Source organism: Halictus rubicundus, chromosome 2, assembly GCF_050948215.1.
Source record: "Halictus rubicundus isolate RS-2024b chromosome 2, iyHalRubi1_principal, whole genome shotgun sequence".
NCBI classification, from domain to species: domain Eukaryota; kingdom Metazoa; phylum Arthropoda; class Insecta; order Hymenoptera; family Halictidae; genus Halictus; species Halictus rubicundus.
Genome location: NC_135150.1, coordinates 10,466,145 through 10,487,446, shown reverse-complemented (window position 1 = coordinate 10,487,446; position 21,302 = coordinate 10,466,145). Strand labels below are relative to the sequence as shown.

General features: G+C 39.6%; 3 protein-coding genes across 6 annotated transcripts in view; 1 reads left to right on the top strand and 2 right to left on the bottom strand.

The window, feature by feature from the left end:
- LOC143365203 (tektin-3) overlaps window positions 1-21,302 on the bottom strand; it is a 38,957-nt gene that overhangs the window by 13,920 nt on the left and 3,735 nt on the right. The window lies entirely within an intron of this gene.
- Window positions 108-10,521, top strand: LOC143365197 (lysosomal alpha-glucosidase). 2 transcript variants are annotated; one of them, XM_076805140.1, is made up of 17 exons: window positions 108-392; window positions 462-922; window positions 999-1,474; window positions 1,557-1,731; window positions 1,804-1,894; window positions 1,981-2,149; window positions 2,213-2,282; window positions 2,388-2,492; window positions 2,950-3,204; window positions 3,371-3,573; window positions 3,647-3,754; window positions 3,840-4,017; window positions 5,376-5,524; window positions 5,905-5,989; window positions 6,080-6,350; window positions 9,381-9,580; window positions 9,676-10,521. In XM_076805140.1, the coding sequence occupies exons 2-17, from the start codon at window positions 485-487 to the stop codon at window positions 9,796-9,798; spliced, it is 3,096 nt and encodes a 1,031-aa protein (XP_076661255.1). In that variant the 5' UTR covers window positions 108-392; window positions 462-484; the 3' UTR covers window positions 9,799-10,521. The 2 variants fall into 2 exon arrangements, with proteins under 2 accessions (XP_076661255.1, XP_076661256.1); XM_076805141.1 differs by having other exon boundaries at window positions 108-398; window positions 471-922.
- Window positions 10,670-16,527, bottom strand: LOC143365199 (uncharacterized). The gene is made up of 2 exons (XM_076805143.1): window positions 11,351-16,527; window positions 10,670-11,317 (listed from the first exon to the last, which is right to left on the bottom strand). Exon 1 carries the CDS (start codon window positions 14,860-14,862, stop codon window positions 12,427-12,429), a length of 2,436 nt encoding a protein of 811 aa, XP_076661258.1. The 5' UTR covers window positions 14,863-16,527; the 3' UTR covers window positions 10,670-11,317; window positions 11,351-12,426.

Genomic DNA, 21,302 nt, shown 5'->3' with positions numbered 1-21,302 from the left:
CTATATACGTATAAATACGTATCCATACATATAGGGGACACATTACATACCTACTGATACCTACATATATATGTATATCATAATAAGTTGCGAACCACTGGATTCGCGAAAATATGAAATATAAAACCAGTAAAACGTTGACAGTATTTCACTAAATAAAGTACGAATACGTGCAGTTAGATTAGTATGCTAAAAATAAAATGAGAGTAAAGATAATCTAAAGGGGTGTGCAGTTGATAATTACTTTGCATTCTTCGAGGTAGTCACGAGACTGCACGAGACACAATGTTATACGGGATATAAATACCGTAGTCTAACAAAGAATCGTAAGTTGACTAGTGGAAATAAACATAAAGGTTATAAGATGAGCCAGCGTGTTACTGTTATTTAGAGTAAGTGTTTTGTATTTATAAACACAACGAATGAATTGATCATTTAAAAACTAGATTATTTGTTTATAGTTTAAAAAGTATATTTCATCAACATGATTATCAAGGGTTTGAATCACTTGGATGTTAAGGAAAGTGCCGAAAAATCAAATTCTTCGGAAAATGATCAATTAACGGAATTTTCAATGACAAATGTCTTAATTGATAGTACTGCTGAACAAAAGAAGCAATATTTAACTAAGCATACAAAGTTGTACTCATATCTGAGATACGTATTACCATTTGATCTTCTAAAACTGGCATTGTCTATTATTTTGTTTTGTGGTTTGTTGTTACTTATTACGCAGACTAAATATGTTCTCGTTGAGAAGTACAGCATAGACATAAATTCTGTTGATGGTAATGAAAATGCTTTAGAAACAGGATTTGGGTCCGTCGATGTTTCTGTATTCAGTGATCAAGGATATATACAAGGATACCAGTATAATATAATGTTTATGGAGAAAATACTTAAAACATCTAAAATTATGCAAGTATGTTGCAAATGGGGCAATCATAAATTTTTAAATTAGCTAATACTGAATACAATCACCTTTGCTTGTTTTATAGCAATGTCAAAATATTCCAGAAGAATTGCGTTTCAATTGCCACCCTGAAGAAGGTGCATCAGAATTATCGTGTTCGAATAGAGGTTGTTGCTGGAAACCACCAGAAAGCCAAACATCAACTGTTAAACGTGATCCTGTGAACATTCCGTACTGTTACTATCCAAAAGATTGGCATTTATACAAGTACAAAAATGTGACTCAATATGGGAATGATATCTCTGGATTTCTCCAGTTAATAGGAAATTCCTTTTACAAGAAAGATCTAGCTCTCCTCAAAGTGGAAGCCAGTAGTGTAGACGACTCAATTTTACGTATAAAAATAAGTGATGCATTAAAAAAACGGTATGAACCACCGTGGCCTATTAGGCCTGATTCCAAGCCATTTTCAAAACAAAGTAGTAATGCACAATATAGATTAGATATCGATGATGTGAAGCCTGGATTCAGAGTACGTAGAGCCTTGGACAATAATGTGCTGTAAGTAATGTGTATAGTATAAATTTACATATTGCAGAGAACCATGGTAAATTAAATATTAATGTTTTCTTTTCATATTCAGATTTGACTCAATTGGTGTCGGAGGTTTCATATTTGCAGATCAATTCTTACAAATAAGTACCCTTTTGCCCACACATAACATTTATGGTATAGGCGAGCACAGGTCAAGGTTAAAATTGAACACAAAGTGGCAGATTTTTTCATTGCACAATAAGGACCAGCCGCCAATGGAAAATGTATGTTTATGCAAATTAATGTATTGTTTCACTTTTTGTTTTTTTATGTAAAGGATACATTTCTGAATTCAGGCAAATTTATATGGATCTCATCCTTTTTATTTGGTTGTTGAAAGTTCTGGGAGAGCTCATGGAGTTTTGCTGCTGAATAGTAACGCTATGGGTATCAGGCTTTCAAAAAACGTTCTTGTTTATGTTTTACGGAGGTTACGTATATTGGTTTCATGTAATGTAGTTTATTGTTTTCAGATGTAATATTACAGCCATCGCCTGGCATCACGTTTCGGACAATTGGTGGTATTTTCGATATGTACTTCTTTTTGGGACCGACTCCAGCGGATGTAATAAAACAATATTCTGAAATAGTAGGAAAACCATTTATGCCTCCATATTGGTCGTTAGGGTTTCATTTATGCAGGTACGCTTAGTAATTAATAATTAGTAAATTGAACCTTCTTTAATGCGTTCTGTGATAACACAGGTATGGCTACCAGAGCTTAGAAGGAACAAAAAAGGTTTGGAAGCGGACCATAGCAGCTGGAATTCCATTGGTAATGTTCACATTTACACATTATATACTATATTTACATGGACACCATTTAGCTGAACGTAATGAAACAGTTTAGATTATTTTAACGAGATTGCATGTTGTTCAGGATACTCAATGGAACGATTTGGATTACATGGAGAAAAACAATGATTTCACATACAATTTGGAAAAATTCAAGGATTTACCGCAATTTCTAGAGGAACTTCACTCGGTACGATTCAAACGTAATTGCCAAAAAATGTAGAGAAAATATAGAATACATTTTTTTCATTTGACATCTCGTTTTCGAGAAAATTGTCTTGAAAAATCCGTCAAACTCGCGTACTAGGCGTTATTAAGAAGTAGAATTAGTAGGTCATGAACAGACGTGTCAAACGATTCCTATTCAAGAGCACACGTGTTCGCTGAATTTTCAAACTTTAATTTTTCGAAAACGAGGCTTTAAATGAAAAAAAGTTATTCTATATTTTCAATTTATTTTCTCAAATAGTTTATTTTCTCCATTGACTTTTTTTTTAAGAGGTCATTTATTATATATATTATTATCATGTTTTTTATATTTATATGATGAATATGTATAAGATATCATTAACAATAGATTTATGTACGATGCATTACGAATGGCGTAAAAACTGCACATAGTGTATTTTATATATAATATATTATAGAAAGGAATGCATTATATTCCATTAATCGATGCCGGTATATCCGCCTCAGAAACCAATGGAACTTATTTACCATACGATGAAGGCATAAAGGAAGACATATTCGTGAAAGATGAGAAAGGTGAACCATTCATTGGAAAAGTTTGGAACTATGGTTATACGGTATGGCCTGACTATAGCAATCCCAAAACACCAGACTATTTATTGCGGATGATGAGCAACATGCACAAGAAGTTTGCATACGATGGAGCATGGATCGTATGTATATCGGGTGCATTAATATTAGAACCACATCCATATAAATACCCAAAAATTACTTATTATGGTCTTTCTGCAAGAAAATTGTTATAAGGCATTACGAAACAGTTACTTTTCGCGATCAGTTCACATACACAGTATTTGATTCGTTTTTCACGTTTACCAGGATATGAACGAACCATCAAATTTCTACGATGGTCATAAAAATGGATGCTCGATTAATAATTTGGATAATCCAGTGTACGTACCCAACGTGATTGGCGGTAAGCTCGCTACGAAAACGCTGTGCATGAATGCTAAGCAGTATTTGGGATCACACTACGACCTTCACAATACGTATGGTACGAGTCACGCGATAGCTACGAATTAGTAAGTATCAATGGACTACATATTGACAATCGTGTGAATTGGAATAGTATGATTAATGGAGACATAAATGCAGCGCTCTGACCAAAATTCGTAATAAAAGACCGTTTATAATCTCACGGTCGACTTGGGTAGGGCACGGACATTACGCCGGTCACTGGACGGGAGACGTATTTTCTACATGGTAAATGAGCAGAACACACGTGTAGAACACGAAACCTAACGTGGAATGGTTGAACCTTTGGTTAATAATATTTCTAATTCATCAGGCATGACTTGAGAATGAGTATACCAGCAATTTTGTCATTAAATTTTTATCAAATACCAATGGTTGGTGCGGACATTTGTGGATTCAACTGGAACGCCACGGCCCCGCTGTGCAATCGTTGGATGCAGCTCGGCGCTTTTTATCCTTTCTCTCGTAATCACAATTCCGACGACACTATAGTTAGTATACTTTCCACATTGAAAACCAATATACATACGGTGACAGGAAAAAGTGCATAAACTGCTTGTTTCATAAAAATGAAGATAATACTATAAATTCTTGGATTGACTGATTTGGATTTGGTGATTGTAATTACTAAGCGAATTTAATTAACAATATGTAATAGTTTATTTTTATTTATGTTTATAATATTCATTATATGGAATATTTTCTAAGAATAGGAACTTAACGCAACGTTTACAGTTTTGCACGTTTTATCAGACACAAAAAAAAATCAAATAGGCAGTGGGGGAATGAAATTGTCAACAAGTGCCGATTGTTTACCAGCGTAGAATACGCTTGCACAACTATTTCTCATTTTATCAATTGTTTCTGACGAGTAATCTATAATGAAGCTGCTTAGTAAAGACAAGAAAGGCAGTATTATTTCTTTATATGACAAAGGTTTTTCACTGCAAATTGAGTTGAAATGTGATGTAAGCCGTATAACATTGAATCAGAAATTATATAAAATGTACACGCATATTAGAAATATTAGAAACAAGTAGAGTAAAATGGATAAAATATAAATTTAAAACGTAGCTCGACAAAAATGTTGAAGTGCAAAGCTGTAAACGTTGCGTTAAATTCCTACGTTTGTAAAATATTCCATATATTGTAAGCATAAATGAAAATAAGTTATTACATATTAATGTTAATTACATTGTAATTACAACCATCCAATTCCAATCAATCAGTTAAAGAATTGGTAGTATTATTTTTATTTTTATGAGACGAGCAGTGTGTGTGTACACTTTTTCTCGTCACTGTATGTATGAGGTTGTTGCATATAAAATGTCCGATTTTTAACAGTAACGTTTAACAAGCACACTTTTTTAAAAAATAAACTTATTAACCAAAGCAAGCACCATTGTAAGCAATAGATTCAGTCAACGAATTAGGAGTTTCTTAACTGTATTACGGTAAAAATTTAATTTTGTAGTTTTTCTACCTTCGTCAAATAGTGTGTTGATTAATTATCACATTTTGATCAAATATCAGATAACGCTATTGTCAATGTGTTGTCGTTTCATTCATATAAAAAGAATGCACGACAACCGCATTGATTGACGTTGAAATAAGATTGATTCAAAAGTAAAATTGGATTCCTTAATAAAAACTGAAGATAGGACCTTAAAGATCAGCTTTGTACCTTACAATGATATGTAATGAACTTGTGGATTGTAATATTATTTCTTGATCGAAACTCTATAACATTTGCATTCTAAAATCGGATATTTCGTATACAACAACCTAATATGTAGGTATAAGATTGTTCGATTTGATGATTTGTATATGTACATGTACGCGTGAATAGGAGCAAGATCCAGTCGCTATGGGTGATTTGGTGGTACAATCGTCAAAACGCGCCCTCGAGATACGATACCGGCTTTTACCTTACTTGTATACTTTGTTCTTCCGAGCGCACAAATTTGGGGAAACCGTGGCACGTCCGTTATTTTTCGAGTAAGTGTATTCGTTGCACAATGAAGTACATCCTCGATTTAGTCGATTTTTATTAAAAATGTAGCTACCTAATGAGTTATGGCATTCGAAGACAATTAGAACAACTTTTGATGAAAGAATTTTGTACTTTTTGTAATTGTTTAATTATTTTGAACGCCGAGAAAAGAGTTAAATATAAAAGAAAGTACTTGCATGCTAGTAGACATTCACTGCGTGTTCATTTTGATTAGGTGGCAAGTTATCTTTATAGCTATATATCTAGAACGAGTTTGACTAAATTATGAACTAAAGTAATTCGAGTGCCTCGCTGTGCTTAGTTCAGATAATACCACTTCTAAAACCGCTACCAGAAAAACTCTTCCTCAAATTGTTTCTTTCAGGTTCCCAGATGACCCAGTCACTTTTGATATCGATACTCAGTTCCTATGGGGAGCTTCTCTGATGATTGCTCCAGTTTTAGATGAAGTACGTACAGATAAGTAATGAACAAAAAATAGCGCCGAATAGATAAAAATCTGGTAATGATCGCATGTGGTCACGTTTATTTGTTGTCAGAATGAGGTGAAAGTGTCAGCTTACCTTCCACGAGGAGTATGGTATGATTACTATACAAAAGAAATCAGATCCAGTGGTATTGAATGGTGCACGCTGGATGCGCCGCTCGACACTATACCATTGATGATTCGCGGGGGATCCGTTTTACCTACGCAGAAGCCAGCTGCTACTACAACCGCTAGCAGGGAAAACAATTTCGATTTGTTGGTTGCAATGGATCTAGACAAAACTGCGAAAGGAGAATTGTACTGGGATGACGGCGACAGTTTAGGTATTTTAATTGTCACATCGAAATGTAGCGCACTGCTTAATTTCATCCGCTACACAGTTTCCTGATCCACAAAAAAAAATGTTTCTAGAAGTTCTTGAACCCCTAGAATCTGATATTAGTATTATTCTTCTACTAGAATGATTATTTATAATCCTTATACATAGAATCGCCTTTATACGTGATGTTCCATCCTAAGAAAACAATATGTATTTTGCCAATTAGTTTAGAATGTGATATTAGGCAAAAAATGTTAGCATATCCACGACACTCGATGGTTACAGAAGCTATTATTATGAAAGTTAAGATAGGAATGTAATGAATTCTATATTTCAGTCGAAATATTTTTTGTTTGTAATTAAACTTTGCCTTTAATACGTTTCAGCTACACCTACAGTCTCAACCAGGTTATAGTGATTAGCAGCATTTATCCGTATTCTTCACTTGTATGACATTAACAGATTCTAGCATATACAGGGTTGTTCACGATACTGTGAATCTATGTTATTCTCGAAAGTTCCCTTCAGTTTTTCAAAATGGAATGCTATAAATTTGTGTATATCATATAAAAGCACGTATCAAAACGAATTTAAGCATCTACCATACCATAGCCTCCAGAGTTAGGCAAAGTCAGGAATGATTGAAACAGTTGAATGTTTCATAATGTTATACCTGTATCGTTTTGAATGTGACTTCTGAATTTTACGAGACATTTAGTTTATTTTATTAGTTTCTGGTCTTGTCTGGTACATGATTTAATTCAACAAGATGCACTACTTTGTACGATATAAACAAATTTATAGTATTCCATTGGAAAAGCTAAGAGTCACCTTCGTTTATTAAATAACGTTGCATGCAGCAACGTTCTCTTATGTTCTCTTATCTAAAAAATCTTGTAAAGGATAGTCCTATTGAAAAAAAAGTTTGAACAAACGTTTATTAATATAAGGGAACGCACCATGGGATATCAAGTATTTTTTTAACTGGTTGAGGCACTTTTAAAGACAAATTAATTTTTTTGAATGGAATCATATATCATTTTTCTTTTTCATAATATGAGCCTGATATCGCTGATAAACGGCTATTATCTAATCATTCAGATTCAATAGATAAAAAGGAGTTAAGTTCGAAATTTTTTTCAAATTGCTTCAAGCTCTTTTTCAAATTATATACAAGCTGATGTGATAAACAAGAATATATTTTTATTATTAGATAAGATTAATGCACATATTTATGATTAATTAATCATATTTAATTTTAGATAAGATTAAGGCACACATTTGAGAAAATATATTTGATGAAAAAATTAAAATTAAAAAATTTCAAGAGTTTGTTTAAGTACTGGGTTGTATATGAATTTCTACTTGGATTTAAAAAAAAATGGATTTCGAAAAAAGCGGAAAAATAGAAATTTAAAAAAAGATATTTTTTTAAAGGATTAAAATATAGTTATCTTTTTTAGGAATGTTCAGTGAAAAGGCTACTCTTACTGGCGAGTACCTAAGCTAATTCATCAATGGAAAAATGTGATAGTTGTGAAATGCACATTTTCCCCTGTATTGAATGCTCTCGGAAAAAATTCTAGTAACTGTCAATAATCTATAAATTTATCAAAACCTAGTTCATACATACAAAAATCTATGGCTATTCTATAATTCACGTTGTTATGGATACTTATATACTTATATACTTATATACCGTGGGAGTACAAAGCATTCGTACACCGCTTAAAAATGAATAACATTTTTAAAATTTGATCAAACGACTGGAGTGTTCTTTGTGACAGGTTAAAAGGATTAGTTTACTATATAGGTAATGTGTACAACATATTTTTTTAATTGATATTAGGCGGAATTGTGAAGAAAAGAAGTAAAAGTCACAATTTTTAACTTTTTTTGTGTGAGCTTCTAATGAAAATTTGAAACTTTTTGTAGATCTATGTTATGTACGTGTGCGAAGTTTCCTAGAAATCGGTTGGACACACAAAAGAGCTATAGGTATTGTAAGTTACAAATATCTTTGAATTTAGGGTTTCTGATACATTTAAATCGCATTTTCACAAAATTTTTAATCATTTATGACTCACAGCAACCTTAATCGATTTTGATGAAACCCTGTGCATGTACATGACATATGTACTTAAATCTACAAAATGCATGTTCTAAATGTTCATTACAGGTATACATAAAAAAGTTAAAAACATCTTACATATTACCTAATAACTAATTCTTCTAATATCTAAAAAAAAAAACTCAAGTCATTCGGCCCAATTTCAAAAATGTTATTTGCTTCTAAAAGATTTTAAAATACTTTGTACACCCACTTGAAGAAAGCCATAATGTGGGGTTCCCTACACATCTTTTGTCTCTATTTTCTTTCTTACACACTTTTTAACTATTTACAACTATTACTTGAAATTTAAAGTATTGATATACAACATTTAGAGTTATAAATCGAATCGCTGATATAGTTTTTACTTTATAAACTAAGAATCGCGCTGTTCTTATTAACCAGATGAAAATGTAAGCAAGCGTCTCTTTTAATCTTCAGGAGAGTCATTATCTATAATATAAGATCTTCTCAACAAAATTACAGATGACTAAATCAACAAAATTTAAGTTTTGTAACCTTTATGTAACAATGATTTAAGTTTTGGAAATAATGATATTAGGTAGCATAAAGAACACAGTATAAAGAATATGTAGTATAAAGAAGAAAACAATTGATTCACCAGAGAAAATCGTAGAATAATGTTGGAATATATAGCTTCAAGGAGAAGTAAATTTGAAAATCCTGTAGTTGCGAGAATCTGTGTAATTTTGAAAAATCGTTTAGCAGATATATTTTCTAGAACTATGAGAATAGCAAAAATTTTACCACGCACCAGAAAATTCCTTTTTAGTAGGTCCGAATTTTGATGGTTGTACTTGACACTGTACCTGAGTTGTTTATTGGATGAAAACGTGGGCATTTTTTAAAGCGGTTGTCAACAGTGAAACATGTTAACAAATCGCGCATCCACGATTTTTCCAGATACGTTTGAAAAGGGACAATTCGTGTGGTTGTCGTTCAGCGTAGACGACGACATCCTTTCTTCTCGTAGGCTGGACCATAATACCTTCAAGGAATCGATGATCCTCGGACGGATACAAATATGGGGTGTTATGTCGGACATCACGAATGTTTTGTTGAATGATCGCGAGATCAAGTATCAATACAACCGTACCGAAAATGTGAGTCATCCTCTTCATGCTACTTTTCGTGTTCTTCCGCGATCAATTTTCTCCGACGCAAAATTTCATAAAAAAATCGTTCTGGCATTTTTCAGAGCTTGACTGTAGACAACTTACAGACCGATCTGACGAAAGAATTTAAGCTGCAATGGACGTACGATCAATCGGCAACGATCGACCACACTCGGCGTTACATTCGTTCTTGTCGCGACCAATAATCATCCTTTCACATACTTTCGAATAATCGTATTCCACGGTATGCAAAACTGTTATCTTTTTTTTTGTATAAGTATAGTATATATTATAAGACGTGTTTTTTACTCGGAAGTGTGTATGTTCGCATAGCTCTATTGATTTTTTTGTACCCGTTAAAATATAAACACATATTGTATAAAGAAAAAACATTTTTATTTCGAATCACCGTTCTATCGTACAGTACGGTACAGTACAACGCAGGACAGTAATATTTATGGCACTAATGGAAAACAATAAATAGAACTTTGAATCTTTCAGATAATGCGTTTAACGAAAATATAGGAGGAAAAATGCACAACGGTTGTTCGCAATTTCTACGCGAGCAACGGTAAAAGACAACAAAACGCGCTTCTTCGCGCACGCGTTATTGACAACTTTTTGTTGACCAACAACGTTATTCTTTTTTTTTTTCTTTGGCACCGTAACTTAAAAGTAACATCAGAGCAAGACCTTGCCGTCGAAACATCGAAATCTGTTCTTCCAGTTCCGTCGTTCTTGCCTTCTGCCTTCCTTCCCCCCCTCTCTCTCTCACACTCATACATACACACACACCCTCACATTCTCTCTCTCTCCTCTTTCGAATGCGACCAAACGCATGCCTCTCCTTTGACCTCGATTTATATTCTATATTCAATGTCTCGCGACCCTTGTTTGCATTTCTACGACAAACGGAAAAGTAGATTTCGATCTTTCGAATAAATTTTGGGGTGACGCGGCGTAGTTCCCGACAACGGTCGTCCATCTCCTACGACAGTGCTTCGCTTCGTCGAATCTTTCGTCGAATTATCGTCAAACTTGTTTGATTGCCAACGGGAACTGCGTACTCTTTGGATGCTGGCGAATCTCGATCGTGTTTCGCCTACTCAAACCTATCGAGTGCTTTTGTGTTGAAAGCATTCGTTCGACAATGTTTGGTAGAACGTCTGCTTTTATCACAGAATAGCACCATGTCCAAATCGAAAATGTGCCCTCGTTACAATACCAATACAATTAGAAAACGCATCAACGCATATTCGTCGTTTTTCTTTTCACTCTGAAACACATCGCACAGTTATCTTATAACGTATATTCATATGTGTATAAGCATACATGTATATGTATATATATATATCTTCTTTTCAATGACTAATATATATCAATCTTGTAACCCTCCTCATTATTGTCTGCTCACATTTACTTACATAGCTATCTAAACGATGTCGAGCTTCTTTCGAGCAACGCGTGGCAAACAGTTGAAACGATAAGTGTGAACGAGCAACGATATCAATTACTGGATGTTCAGACTCTTCGGCATCGAAGTCACCGTGCCCGTGGTGACGGTGCGCCGCACCATTTTTTCGCTTCTTTCACCACGGTGTCGCTACGGCACCGTTTCAATTTGGAAATTTTATATAAAAGAATCGTTTACGACCTTATTGCGTTGCATCGAAGAAACCGACGAACTATCGGCAATAATGAACCGCGTACAAATTTTAATACGCGCTCAAACTTACCGGTACATGCGTACACGCGTACGCGCGTCGTGTATATGTGCGAATACAAATATAGGACAATGTCGTTCAGCCGAAAGAATATACAGAATGTCCCAAAAATGTTGTACTTTCTTGAAGGGGGTGATCATTGAGGTCATTTGAAATAACTTTTCCCTTAGCAAAAATGTTCTTCGCAGCCTTGTCAAGGAGTTACGAACGAAAAGCACAGGCCAATCAGAGTGTGGCTACTGCGGACGGATTCCGACTCGGCCAATGCCAACAGCACGCTCAGCGGGAGCTGTGCCCTGATTGGTCCGCGTTTTTCGTTAATAACTCCTCAACGGAGTCGCGGGAAAGTTTTTGGCAAAGGGAAAAGTTATTATAAATGATTGCAGGAATCACCTCATTCGAGGAAATACAACATTTTTGGGCGATCCTGTATATATGTATATGTTTCCGCGATGTTCGTGTATGTAGATACGTATATACCGCGATAGACGAATCGTCATAGAATATAAGATAGCCTCTTTGATTTTGAGAAAGGATAACTCGTGAACCTAAGTGAATGTACGCTAAAACGTGCAATTACAGCGACGTTCTGAGGACATCGTAAGTGCGTGCACACTCTCATGCATTCTACATACATAATATGGTTAACAAATATGGCAAGAAATTTCCGACAGCTTTCCGTGTCTGTTCGAAAACGCAGCTATATACCAAAAATGTAGCTCTTTCTCTTGATCTCTGCAACGCCTACCATTCGATCTCGTAACTTGCGGAATCGTAACTTGTAACTCGGTGAATACAATAACGATACAATCGCGCATGGCACTGTGAAGAAAAATACGCTGGTCGCGTTACCACGCGTCGCTAACAAAATTCGATCGGTTAAAAAGATCCACGCGCACCGAATCGAACAAAGGAGATAAATTATTCGCGTTTGCACTTTGGACTAGCATGCTGCAAGGTTAACGTAAAACGAATTGACAGCCTCAAGTTCCGGGGTATGTCCGAAGAAGAAGAAGAAGAAGAAGAAGAGGAAGAAGTAGGGGCGACCGAAACGAATGGAAATTGTGGTTAGTCCGGCTCGACGACGATCGCCGCCGAACCGATTCTCGTTTAGGTGGCGGTAAGCGTTTCCAAGATGTCTTCGGGGGACTTGTTCAACTTGCAAAAATTTTCCCAATGTTCCTTGGGCACTGTCCATTTCAGGAATATTTCCAGGTTTTTCGTGAGGCTTTCGAGTTCGGTAAGACCATCCCGGGGCACCGGGTTCTTTCCCGCGGACAGCAAAGAGTCCCGGAGCACCTCGTCGATCAGTCGTTTGCCGAATCCGAGTTCGTCCAGCCTCTCTTGTTTGCTGATCCTCTTGAGCAGAACCGCTAACAACAGTCTCATCCTCTCGACGGACATCGTTTTATACTTGGAAGGCGTCGACGCCGTCGTCGGCGGTGGCGACGGCAGTGGAGGTTTCTCGACAATTTCGTTAAAAAATGAGTCCGCATTGGCCGAATTGGTTGTGCTCGCATTGCTCGAGACCAGCTCGGGATGGCAAGTCTTCTCGTGGAAGTCGAGATCGTTCTTGATCCGGAAGAAGCTCTTGCACCGTTTGCAAGCGTACGGCTCGGTCCGTCCGTGGATGCACTTCATGTGCTTTTTCCAGTGGGGCAGCTGAGTGAAGCCGGCATTGCATTCGGCGCACTTGAACGGTCTCTCGCCGGTGTGCCTTCTGGTGTGGAGCTTGAGCGCCGTCGAGTGCGCGAACGCCTGCCAGCAGACCAAACACCTGAATGGCCTCTGGCCGGAGTGCGTGCGCTGGTGCACGGTCAGCTGAGATTTTTGCGCGAATCTTTGGCCACATGTGGCGCATCCGTGGGGCCGGTCGTGCGCGTGCGTCCTCATGTGCTGCGGCAGATGACCCTTGAACGTTTTGTTGCAGATCACGCAGAGGAACGACTTGACGTCTCTGTGCAGGCATTCCAGGTGTTTCTTCAGCGCGTCCCGCCGCACGAACGCTCTGCCACAGATCTCGCACTTGTGGTCCTTTTGACCGTTGTGCCGTTTCACGTGGAGCGCCAGATTCGCGGCGCAGGTGAACGTGCCGGAGCACAGACCGCAACGGTACGGCTTTACCTGGCTGTGGCTGCGTCGATGCTGCGCCAGCTGTCCGCCCCTCGCGAAACTCTTCTCGCACTCCGGACATTTGTACGGCTTGAACCCCGTGTGCGTTCTTACGTGAAGCTTCAATCTCTCCTTCAACGGGAACTCCTTGCCGCACTCGTCGCACTTGAAGATCGGCCCAGTGCCGTGCACTATCTTGTAATGGTTTCGTAAACCTCCGCTGCCTTTGAATCGCGCCTCACACACCACGCAACTGTACTTCTTCTCCTCGTTTTCGGCGACGGTTCCGCCTTCTCTTCCCTTCTCGTTACCCGCATCTTTCGTCGACGATGTTCCGTCACCATCCGCTCCTCTTCCCCCTGTAACATCTCGATCTACGCTGTTATCATCGTCGTCTTGATCGTCTTCGTCGTCGTACTCGTTCTTGTCTGGCGAAGATCCGTCGATTCTGATCTTATCGGCCAATATCAACGAGCTTTCGCAAATCCCTTCGACTTTGTCCGGACTCGATCGCAGTACGTTGTTATTCTCGCTCTCGAGAAAGTAATTTGCCGCTATTATAGCCTCGATGTTAAAACCAGAGGTTTTCCCGTCCGGATCGCATCCGTGATCGAAGCCGCGATCGAACAACGAGCCGTCGGTGCCCGGCGAGTAGATACGGTTCGCAGCTTTGCCGCGCATCGGATCGAGCGCCACGTTCAAATCCAACGAATCCTGTCGGAACGCATAGATTTCGTCGCCGAAATCCTTGCTCTCGTCGAACGTTGGATACGCGTCCTCCTCATGCCCGTACACGGAAAATACAAATGACTTTTCGTTTCTGTCATGGTTTTCTTCTACTGTTCGACGTCTCGCCAACAAGTCGCCCTCTCCACCCTCGAAACCCTCGACCGCCGTTCCCTTCTTCGACGAATTCGCGAGAACCGAATCGTTCTTTCTCGCGATGTCCTTCTGCTTTTTCCGAGCCCCGACCACCGCGTCATTCCCTTTCCCATCGGTTGCCGATTTTCCCACCCGACCGGACCTCTTTTCGCTTTCTTGTTTCCGCCGATGATCTATTCTCTCGCAAGGTAAGAAGCTGTTCCGCACGTGAAGCTGTTGTTCGTTTTCGTTGAAGCTCCGAAGCACTTTCAAAGCATCCGTCGTCGCGTCCACGTCCCCGTTGTTCCCGTCCCCATCGCCGTTCCCGTCCCCGTCTGCGTTCAAATGAACGTCTCCGCTCGTTTTCGCGTCATCTTCGCAGCCGCCACCGTCAGCTTCGCCGCCATCGCCGCCGCCTCTAACACCACCGATCGCGGTATTCGCGAAGAATCCGTTTTGCCTGATCCGCGATTGTTTCACCGGCAACAGTTCCGTCAATTGAACCTCCTCCTGCACCGGTTCAGGCCCGGTCGCTCGTATCGAAACGTTCTCGTGCATATCGACGATCGCCATTCGCCTATCGCTCGGCCATTACCTCCCCGAGAAATCCATGGAATCTTTTACACGACGCGCATCGACCGACGGAAACCCGTGAGCGACCAACAGGAGAGCCGGTCGTCGGCAAAAGCGCGTATAGCCGCGTCCGTAACTCGACCACGGTCGCTTATCAGACTCTTATCTTTTCAACAGAAAAGCCGCCTCACTTTCGCACGTTTTCTCTCTTCAATCGACTGTAACACTGGCTCGTCTATCGCTCTCGATTCGATGCTTACGGAACCCGCGGCTTTACGATATCGATTTCTTATTTACCGCTTCGAGCAGATTTATCGTGAGTTTAGCGACTGAATGTCGCGCCTTTCCCCCTTACGAGATGCTAAGAAAATCGGTGATTCAGCTCGAGCTTTCCGGTAGACCGGCGTAAGGTAGAGCAATCAAGTCGATCATCTCGCTGCTCCCTTGTCGGCTTTGACAGACTTTGATAGAGGTCCGTCTACGACTTCACGGCTACGATATCGACGCGCGTTTATCGAAAACCATTTATCTTCCCTTTGGACGTGGCGCTAAGATTCCCGGACGGTTCGTGCACGCGTTTGAATCACCGGGAAATGGAAGATGGAAGGTACCGGAAGTAGAGTATCGGCGTCGGTGTCGGCTCGGCGTCGGCGTCGGCTGCGGACGCGTCTCGGTAGGTTAGGACGCAACGTCTCTTTCCCAGGGTCGGCTGCTCGTCCTCGTCGGAGAGACGATCGCGGATTCGAGGGTGGTGGTCGCACGTGCTCGCCCGCTACAAGAATCGGTCGTCGAGAAACGGCTCGGCTCGGCTCGATTGTCGTCGTATCGAAACGAAACGAAACGAAACCTAATGGAACGGAAACTGAACGGAACGAAGTTTCTCGACGCTCGGAGCTCGGCGCTCGTCGCCGCGACGATCGACCGACTGCGAGAGCTTCTTCCTCGCGACGGTATGTTGCTTCCTCGACGGCGATTGCGCGCCTTTTTCCACGCAAGCGCAATTCGCGGTCGATATCGGTCTGATTTTCTACCCTTCTCGCTACCCCTCTCGCCGTACCGTCTCGCCACCCTCGCGCGTGTCCTCTTGGTACACCCCTTTCGTTCTATCAAAGGTTCGCCCCGGTCTCTCGTCTTTCTCTTCCGATGGTCTCTCGCTGGCCTCGTGCTCCTATCCCGTCGGCCGTCATTGTTTCTCCTTTTCTCCCTTCGTTGGTTCTAACAACTACTTTTCATCGCGTTTCCCGATATCTCCGAGGATCGAGACCCTCGCGCCAGTACCCGTGTCCGCTACAATCGCGTTTTGCTCTCGCACAAAATGTCCAACGTTCGTCGCGTCGCGCGACAATTCGATTGAAAACGCCGACGCAGACCAGCAGCACGCATCGATGTTACCAGCCACTGCAGCGATTCGAACAAGCCCGTCGCACGGCGCTTCTCTCACGCGACCCGACAAGCTTGTTTTCCTCGCGAGCTTCGATGTCGCTTAGCTTCGTACTTACGGAACCGTTTTTCGAATATTCCGAACCTTCCCGATTATCGTACCCAACTACCGCAACGGCAGAATTTTTGTCACTGACTTCGCTCGCGACTCGAACAATAGATTCTTTGGCAATGCATTCCCTTTGGTAATTTCGATGCGGTGAAAACGCGATCTCCGAGCTTGCGGTTTGCGCGCAGCGAAGCTTCTTCCGAAACGGGATTTTCTCGTCTCAAGATGCAACGGATGAAACGCGACGCAAGGAGATTCGTCATACGATTTGCTCGCTTATCGCGCTTCTACGTCTACGCTTCCACTTTCGAGACGAGTTTCGAGTCGATCGTACAATCCCCTCTTATCTCGACCGTGTCATGATTTCCGCTTTAAAGGGTCTCTTTCTTTCCTGACTAGATTGCGTTCGGGAACGGGAGCGAGAACGAAACCGAGACCGAGACCGAGAACGTGGACGCTTTTTGGTCGATCGCGGTCTCATAGCCAAGTCCCTTCTCGGAAATCATACGCGACATCTACGTGTACGAATTCGCTCTCGCCTGAATTAGTAAGCTGTGTTAGTAGCTTTAGCCTTTCCCCCTCTGCGAATCGCCCTCTCGATTAGTGAAAAGCCAAGAACCCGCCACCATCTGAAAGAAACGAGAAACACCGATGGCATTTCTTTCAAGATCTCTTATCGTGTCTCCTACGACAATGTGCGCCACTCGCTCGCGATCGTTTCCAGTATTTCAGCGGGGTCGGTCGACGCGCGACGCACGCGAACGCCGTATACGTCGTCGAGACGCTTTTTCTCAAAAAAAAAAAAAAAAAAATAAATAAATAAATAAAAACGAAAACGTGGGTGAAGGCTCGAGCGTCATGCTCGTCGTTTCATCGATCAATTAACCCCTCGTTCGGCCGCGCTCACCGCGAAAGAAACCCCCGGGAATCGTATCGGTACGTGGCAATAATTTTCTCGAGGCCGCAACCCAGCCCGTTCCCGGCACTCAGTGCCGCGCTAGTCGGCGCAGACATCGATCGTTTCCAAGCATTTTCGCGGCGCACACTGGGCCGGATTTCATTTTTTAAAGACATTTGTAGAAATATCAACGCTTCCCAAATTCTTTCTTACGTGCACGGGAGAAGTTTCTCTAGTACCAGACACTTCAAGTTTTTCTTAAATAAATTAATATATACGATACTTTCTCTGATGTAGGAAACTAGAAAGAAGCATGTGCATTAGAGTATTTATATTTAATTTTCCTATTTTCCGATCGTTGAATTTTTTTCGCCTAGGATTGTGACAGAGGCTAGAATAATAATCTAGGCAAAATTTTAGTAATTAGAACATTATTCATTAAACCGTGCTCACTCTATAACTACCCTTGCGATAGGGGTGCCGACTTGAAACTTGTCACGGGGGGTTTTCTTTGGGAGCTCTATCGAACGGTATGACCAAATCAATTTGGTTTGGAGGCACTTTTGACTATCTTATCTGGCTATACCTTTTGATGATGGTGCACTCATGATGTGAGCATTTTATACGAGGAATGGCATTGGGTCACTGTATGATGTTAAAGAATGCATTAACCAGGGGCCATACAAAGAAATATTTCGAACACGATTGATAGAAAAAATTGAAAATATGCCAGTCAAAGAGAACGTAATTAGTTTTCACTAAGGCTGAGATCCGAAACACGTATAACAAATAGTGCAAGGATGGTTAAATATTGAACTGTCTGACGCTCTAGATTGAAAAATATGAGCTATCTTGAAGGGACAATTAAATAAGAAATGTCATTCTCCGGCCATCTTCGCTGGAACAATTACGGGCCCATATAGAGAAACAATGGGTATGAAAATTTCAAGAATATTGTAAAAATCTCTTGGTTAGCATTTTTGACTGTAGTAAAATTCAGTCAATGATAAAATATTGTAACTAGTAAATTTAACGTAACGGAATAAAAACATGCAAAATAATCTCTTTCTTGATATTCAAATTGCATTAATAATAATAATAAAAAGTAGAATGAAAACATCAGTCGTTTTTTAAGTTAAAATTAATATAAAATCATGTGTTCCTTGAGCTCTTCGTAATTTTGTTTCAATAAACACATGAATGATTCTTTTCTGAAAAAAAGTATTTTTAATTTCACTTCGTGCACAAAATAATTATGTTTTTATTCTGTATAAAATTGATTTTTCCAAAATGTTCAAATAGAACCGTTCCTGGCGTCTCTACTATATTATTATGTGTACTTTGGCTCAATAAGTATTGACATGAGATCATTTTAAACGGTATTGTGAAAGTAAATGTTCATATTCTCAAATTAATATAAAAATAGCAACCCGCGTCTAAGTGTAAGTAATTCCTTCAAAATAATCGTAATTTATACAACTTCACGTTTTTTTTCATCCATTTAGTTACCGACTTGGACTTAATAGCTTGGCTGAATCTATCTTAATTTTTTCTTTTAATCTACGATTTCAGCTTTTGCAATGAATTATATGCCAAGTGTATAGTGCACATATGCATGTAATTATAAAATAATCTTTCAATAAATATTTCTTTAATAGGTTCATTCTTTTGTATTTAAGTTTTAGCCCTGGATAACTCTTCAAAAAATAATTCTTTTGAACAATATACAGTCACTTCTGAATACGAGCGGGAAAATTTTAATTCCTATAAACGTTAGATTAAGCCCACTGCGCAGCTCGGTATGATGTACCGTGACTCGTTGGACTGAAATCTTTATTATTTTTCCTTTTCGTCGCCATCGTAATCATTGTGGTGCATTACAAACTAGGGGTGTGCGGGTACCCGAGCCTCGGGTCGGGTCGGGATCCCGAAAGTTTGCAATGTTTGGGTACCCGAAAAGTGAAAATGCAAAATTATAATTGGAAGGTCGTGCGAAAGCGCCATATTCGTGCGATTACAAGCTTTTGGGACCCCCAAACTTCATCCGACTGTAACTTCGGATGCCCGAACATTGCAAGCTTTCAGGATTTTTCGAGTAGATACCCGAACTTTATGATCTGTGGGGACCCCGACCCGATCCGATCCGACCCGACCCGAACATGAAATTTGGCGCAATCGCACACTCCTACTACAAACATAACTATGTGTTGTGGGATGAGGTCCGTACAAACCAAATATAACGTATGGAGATTAGGAAAAAGGTCGGAGGGCTCTGTGGCTATTGTTGGGAGCTGATCAGCTACGAATCTCGAGTCTGGAGTGAAAGCCGAATTAATCAAACAGATTATTGCAATTGGATCCACAGGGAAGCTGGATGAACGCTGCAAGTGTTGATCCGGCAGCAATGATTGCGAGGAGTTGCGAACACATTTGCAGCGAGAATTGGAACTGTACAATACAATAACGAGTCAGATTCGTGGTGAACACTCCAAACAAAACTGCTACATTTGAATGTTATGCCTTTTTTTACAGACGAAATCAAATTCTATTCTCTTAGAACCAATATTTAAGCATTAAAGTAAATGCAGGCATACAATAAATGTGAAGGACAATGGTAGAAATTTTGGACCTGGCGAAAATTTTTTAGAGGACATGATCCTGTAGGTTTTAAAGAATCCGAAATACACAAATATTTGCCTCGTAGTTACGGTCCAAATATTAAAGTAACGTTCAAATCAGACATTATTTCGTTTGAAACGTATTACTTAAGAAATAATGTAAATTATGTAAATAAAATTTTTACTATTGTAAACTAGACACAGTATAACAACATTGTGACCATATGTGTTATTTTTTCGTTGTGAACAAAATTGTAAAGCAACAAAGTGAAAATCTTGTAATGTTCGAATATTAAAATTACTTTAATCTACTTTAACGAGATTGTTAAGTCTGTTCTTGCTCGAGGGTTGTGTATGGCATGGTAGATCGAAGGGTTTCTGATTAAACACTGATATTTTATTAATATGGAGATGATTCTTTGCTTCCCAATGTACGCCAGAACGTCGAGAACGCTAGCAGTTGTGGCGAAATCTAGGCGATGTAAATATACGGTTAGTCAACGTGTTAGACCGATTTGAAGTCTCCCTCGTCGACAACTTCCCAGGCTGGTGAGTGACCGGGGCCTCTGATACTGTGTTGGGATACTATGAGGGACGGACCTGGCACGCACATAATATTGCCAGGTCAAGATCATTCTGATCGTATCTATCAGGCTCTGTCGCGCCGCCAACAGCAGGAAGGTGGAAAGACTGTGTAAAATTGCCGCGGTTACTCTAAAATTAAAAAGTTATTTATCAAGATAATAATAATAAAATACAACTGCTAGAAAGATATTCTGTAATATAAAAAAGAAGGTGGATGTGATCAAGACAACTAGTTGGGAACTATGCTCCCAACTTCCTGGGGTTAGGGTGTCCCATCCGCGCTAATATGGACGAAGGAAGGCCGACACTAAACGAAAAAGAAAAAGCTTCAGTTTCACGCAAAAGACCTGAACCGATACAAAAATTGAAGGAAATGTGCTTATACCTTGAAACCACATGTTGGGCCTGCAATTGTGAATATATCAATGCACAAAGAACTAATCAGCAATTAATTTGACAGGAAAAATACAATGCTACTCGCAAGACCGATAAGTAATTTGAAAACAGGCGCTCAAGACATCAGGTACACATGCTATAGAATATTTGAGATGAAATTTCTAAACAAGGAGCAAGTTAATAAAGTCTGTTCTGAAGAAATTAAACAGAATAGGCTTGGACCCGTTCACTTCAAAACAGAAAATTGATAGCACTAGTGTCGTCAAAAGAGTACCAACAGACATTTCCATGAAACTAATAAAAAAAAAAAACGATCAAACTATGTAAAATTAAACGAACAGTCACGAGTGTAGGAGTCAAATAAAAAAATTTTACTTTATATTTTCTCATGTAGAATCATCCCCTCCACGTTTATACCATTTTGGGACGCCCTATAGACATGTGGAATAAAATA

Excerpts from the sequence above, each read along its gene's own strand:
- LOC143365197 (XM_076805140.1), top strand. The coding sequence starts at position 485 with ATGATTATCAAGGGTTTGAATCACTTGGATGTTAAGGAAAGTGCCGAA. Across the intron at positions 1,895-1,980 it reads GCTGAATAGTAACGCTATGG|ATGTAATATTACAGCCATCG; the intron begins GTATCAGGCTTT and ends TATTGTTTTCAG. Across the intron at positions 4,018-5,375 it reads ACAATTCCGACGACACTATA|GAGCAAGATCCAGTCGCTAT; the intron begins GTTAGTATACTT and ends ACGCGTGAATAG.
- LOC143365199 (XM_076805143.1), bottom strand. The coding sequence starts at position 14,862 with ATGGCGATCGTCGATATGCACGAGAACGTTTCGATACGAGCGACCGGG.